The 4830-nt window shown below is 50.8% G+C and overlaps 2 protein-coding genes across 2 annotated transcripts in view; both read left to right on the top strand.

Annotated features, from left to right (window-relative positions):
- The first annotated feature begins 792 nt into the window (after positions 1-792).
- GstS4 (glutathione S-transferase S4) lies at positions 793-1860 on the top strand. The gene is made up of 4 exons (XM_033481090.2): positions 793-931; positions 1016-1183; positions 1310-1455; positions 1605-1860. Exons 1-4 carry the CDS (start codon positions 793-795, stop codon positions 1770-1772), a joined length of 621 nt encoding a protein of 206 aa, XP_033336981.1. The 3' UTR covers positions 1773-1860.
- An 890-nt stretch (positions 1861-2750) lies between these two features.
- LOC117226584 (protein phosphatase 3 catalytic subunit alpha) overlaps positions 2751-4830 on the top strand; it is a 102533-nt gene continuing 100453 nt past the window's right edge. Inside the window, exon 1 of the mRNA XM_076518240.1 lies at positions 2751-4268. Coding sequence (XP_076374355.1) covers positions 4214-4268 — 55 coding nt within the window. The 5' untranslated portion in view covers positions 2751-4213. The remainder of the gene's footprint in view (positions 4269-4830) is intronic.

Raw genomic sequence — 4830 nt, 5'->3', positions numbered from 1 at the left:
TTTCGCAACAAAGACCGCCTGTTCGAGCGAGCTTCTTATCGGCGACAACCTCGAAACTAACTCTTCGTTCACCGAGCCTGATTAAGAGTTTCTGATTGAATGTGCTCCGGGGGCCGCCGATCGCCAGATTGGTTAGCCGATCCACACTCGAGACTCACTTCAGCGGGCTACGGAAAAAATATCCAATCGAAGATTATCGCGTATCTCTCCTTGCAATACTTCTCGCATTCTGTTGCGGTGAAAAGGATTGCAATGTTCTCATTTTTTTTATCTTATCGACAGATTACGGATCGTCGGGATGGCCATAGCTTTGTATTCTTATTCGAAATCTTTCGGAGGAAGCTGACCGAGTCGATGGATCACAGATCGTTCCAGTGCCGAAAAGAGGACAGAGGCGCCTTGATCATTTTTTCTAATCGATTACGTAACCGCGGATGAATCTGTAGAATGAATAGCGTTCGCATACGCTTATGGCAGCCGAGTCCTCAACTTCCAGCAAAGAATGCTACTCACAGAAGTGAAAGTATAGAGAGCAGCAGACGCGTGCTCCGAAGCGGAGCGCCAATGGAAGGCCCCTAGTGGACAAAGAGGGCCTTTCAGATAAGACACAGACGAAGATAATTCACGGGGCCAAAGTAGGGGAAATATATAATCCCAGGCTAATCTTGGAAAGCGGTTAGTCTGCGGTTCTAGCTGGCAATTCCACTCTGTCGCACGTGGAGTGAATAAAAGTGTGAAGAACCGAATTTCAGAGCAATCTTTCTGGGCCTTACGTCTTTAGGATCAGCGAAGATGGCAAAGTACAAGTTGACGTATTTCAACGTGATGGGTCTTGGCGAGCCCATCAGGTTCCTGTTGACCTACGGTGGCGTCGACTTCGAGGACGTCCGGTTGGAGCACTCGTCGCCCGAATGGACGACAACGAAGACAAGTAACTGCAGACAAATCTCGAATTTTAAGGAGTGCGTTTAACGCCAGGGATTTTTTAACACCGAGATTTTGTACAACGTTCCAGCGACCCCGTTCGGTCAAGTGCCCACGTTGGAAATCGACGGGAAAGTTTACTCGCAGACGCTGCCAATCTGCCAATACCTGGCCAAACAGTTTCGTTTGCGGGGGAAGACCGATCTCGACGACCTGGAAATCGACGGCATCGCGAACGCCCTCCACGACTTTAGGAGACGTAAATATTGATTCGTTCGCCGGACAAATTGATTTCTTTCTGGCGATGCTTGTTATGTAAATAACGTTCGAATCTTTCTCTCTCTTTCTCTCTCTCTCCTTCTCTGGCACACGGTGCTCTTCGCAGTCGTTATATCGAACTACTACAGGGAAACCGATCCGGTCCTGAAAGCCAAAAAGAAGACGGACGTGTTCACCAGGGTGATACCATTCTATCTGAACACGTTGGAAGCTCTGGTGCAGAAGAACGACGGATACCTGCATGGTGGACAGGTGAATATATCATTTGTTAATATACCGCGAATCTTTATGTATAATTAGATTAAATAAAATAATTTAAACGTATTTAAAACTGATCGATTCGATAGAGGCACGTTAGCGATAATTAATATCGAGTGTTAATCGTAGATCGTTTGTTTCAGTTGAGCTACGCGGACCTCTTCTTCGTCGCTATCTCGGACTCCATAACCACCGCATACGAGTCCGACATTACGAAAGAGCATCCCAACTTGAAGGCTTTAAAAGAGAAGATTTTATCCATACCGAGCATCAAGGCGTGGGTGGAGAAGAGACCGAAACTTCTGTATTAAAGTATTGTCACAGGGTAACCTGTCTAATTCGTGCTCTCGTGCACACAACGAGATTCTAATCCTAATAAAAGCAAAAATAAACCACTCACGCTTCGCGCCTCTTTTTTCAAATTCACCGTATCGACTGTCGCTAGCGTCGCTACCAACGTTTTCGACGAGAATCGATCCGACGAATGCAAGCCAATCTCTGTTCAGCGTGCAGTTTTTCAAACATGGCGGTATAGTGCTCGGAGGCGCGCAGATTTTGTGAGAAAACCCGGTTCTTGGTCGAAAAATAATGCTTCAGCTGTATTTCCTTGTAAACGGAAGGTAAAAACCATTTTCTATGTAGTCGATCCTCGTTTGGCGGTTATTCGGTGTAAGTTTTGTGGTAAGACAGATGACACAGATGGCTACAAGAGATGCCGTAGTAGAGTTAACGAATTACACAAACTTTCCTTAAAGAATGTAACGTACGTAGACATACTACAGGATGTATGTACTTAAAAATAGAAGTTCTACAAAATTATGGAAAAAAGTCTAGGCTGTTGATCCTAACACGTCGACTGACCATAAAATCAGAGCAATTTGTTCGATGAAACAATGACTGTGACAGCATCAGCATAGAAACTATCTTTTAAGAAAACATGAACAATTCCATCATCGAATTGTAAGTTCCGTAGCACTCACCGTGTTAATCATGTCGAAGCAGAAACCCAGACAGCATTTCGACACAACGAAATAGATCGTAGCATTTCTATTTGATCGATTTGTTCTCTAAACATTCGTCTGTTCGTTACCGTAGTAGAATCCGCGGTCTAGATATCATTACTTCTGTTTGGATCGATTGTGGATTAAAAGAGCGATAGGAATCGGTTTGAATTCGCACTGCTAACGGATAAAAATATGACGGTTGGTACCGCGGAGCGGGTGGCGGCAGCTGGCGGCGGCTTGGCCAATCAGCGGTCTCGAATGATCGGTGCGCGTGGAGGACTGCGCGACCGTCTCGTAGCCGCGGAGTGAGCCGTCAGTGTGCGCGCCGCGGAGAGTCAGACAGACAGACATCTTGTAGTAGAATTTAGCGGCGGTGGTGTTTTCGACCGTGGGTGTCGGTGTCACGGTTTCGTGGTCGCGGTGCTGGTAATTACGGTGTCGTCGCGGTCGTCGTGATCATCGCCCCGTCGTGATCGTCGCCGCCGTGACCGTGGTCGTGGTCGTCGTCGTCGTCGTGGTCGCCGTCGTCGCCGTCGTCGCCGTCCTCGTAGTAGTTCTGCCAGTGGTCAGGCCGCGCGCAGCTCTCGCATTGTCATTCCTGTACGGCAGCGCTGCACTCTCTTCTTCTTAACGAAAAGTCATCGCGAGCGATCGGGATCGAGATCGAGATCGGGATTGAAGAGGAACGGCGGCTGTCGTTTTCGCGGAGGTGTCCCGTCTGTCAGGTGTTGACGGTGCCCCGCGCGAGGCTCCGTCGTGCTGGCCGTGCAGCTCGCGTGGTCCAGCGATCCAGTTACTCGCCCCGCAAAAGGCGTTGGTGGTTACCTTTCGGCTCGGGAGGGCAGAGGGAGCGAGGGAACGAGACCGAGAACGCCAGAGAGCGTACGCTCGCCGACAAGACGAAGACGGACACGAAGAAGAGGAGACGAGAGAGACGGACAGAGTAGAAGAGCGGAGCGAGAAGGAGAGAGAAGGAGAAATAGAAATACAGAGCTCGAGAGAGAAAGGGAGAGAGAAAGATAGAGAGAGAGAGAGAGAGAGAGAGATCCAGAGAGAAAGAGAGAGAGAGAGAGAGAGAGAGGGCACACTGATCGGTCGGCCGGTGTGTGCGTGTGCGTGTGCAGTTGCGTTGCGTTTGCGTGTGCCGTGTCGTGTGTCGTCGTAAATACTACGGGGAGCGAGAGGGACACGGCAGAATAATATTCTCACTCCGCAAACGCCCAATGAACAACGCTCCGTAGCCACCGATGTGCCGCACCGTGCGATAACTTCCGTCACCTCTCCGACCCCCTCCCCCGTCTCTCCTCCCTCAGCCCCCACTCCGAGAGGGAGCGCGCTCGCGCGCGTGTGTATTTGTGTGTGTGCCGCGCCGGGCTCTCGAGGTGAAAATACCGCCCTCTCCTTCCACCCAACCCCCCGTTCGAGAGGAAGGTGCTACCTCGCGCGAGTAACTACGGCCAGTGGAAGAGGAAGGAGAAGGAAAAAGGGAAAAGGAAAGAAAAGGGAAACGAGGGAAAAGGAAAATATACGCAACGCGACACGATCACGACACGACACGCCGACGGAGGAGACCGCGAGAGGGAGAGAGAGATAGAGAGAGTGGTCGAGTGCGAGCGAGAGCGAGTGAGAAAGGGAGTGAGAGTGTGCGACGAGAGATCCTGCGGCGACCGGGGAAGAGGAACAAGTGAAATAGAGTAGAGAAAGAGAGCGAGAGGCCGGCGCCCACCCGTCAACCATCCTGATACAGCATGACCTCAAACGACACGCCGCAGAAGCTCTCCACTACGGAACGAGTGATCAAAAGTAAGATAAAACATCCATCATGCATTTTCTGTTTTCTTCGTTTTCGTTCAAGCGAAAATCGAACGTCGGGATCTTACCGTTCCCGGTGCGTGTCCAGTCCGGACGTGTTCCGGTTCTCCGAGCCGCCTTGCATTACGATGCGTCGTGTCGGTGTGCATGCGTGTGTGTGCGCGCGATTCAAGTCGAGTCCGAGTCGAGTCGAGTCGAGTCGAGTCGTGAGAGCCCCTCTGCGTGCGTGTGTTGCGCGTATATGCGTGGCCCTGCGGCCTCGTCTTTTCCGGCCACCTCGGTCGGTAACGTCAGCGTTGCTCTCCTATAATTCCCGTCGCATTTCCATTCCTCCCCGGTTTTGCACCCGTTATCTTCCGCGACCGGACAGATTCCCGACGATTAATACTTATTCCGCGATGCAGAAACGAGCCAGGACCAGATAGAAACGCGGATTAGACGGAACGTATAGATAGGCGACCGACGTGAAAACACGTCGCGTGTCGTATAGCGGATTGATTTTCTCCGTAGCTTCGCGGCGCCATTGCTATCGACCTGCCAGCGTTCTCACTGA

Source organism: Megalopta genalis, chromosome 2 (genome assembly GCF_051020955.1).
Source record: "Megalopta genalis isolate 19385.01 chromosome 2, iyMegGena1_principal, whole genome shotgun sequence".
Classification (NCBI taxonomy): domain Eukaryota; kingdom Metazoa; phylum Arthropoda; class Insecta; order Hymenoptera; family Halictidae; genus Megalopta; species Megalopta genalis.
This window is presented reverse-complemented; position numbering and strand designations above follow the sequence as displayed.

Coding starts and splice junctions, on each gene's coding strand:
- GstS4 (XM_033481090.2), top strand. CDS start 793: ATGGCAAAGTACAAGTTGACGTATTTCAACGTGATGGGTCTTGGCGAG. Junction 932..1,015: donor ATGGACGACAACGAAGACAA/GTAACTGCAGAC, acceptor ACAACGTTCCAG/CGACCCCGTTCGGTCAAGTG. Junction 1,456..1,604: donor GATACCTGCATGGTGGACAG/GTGAATATATCA, acceptor CGTTTGTTTCAG/TTGAGCTACGCGGACCTCTT.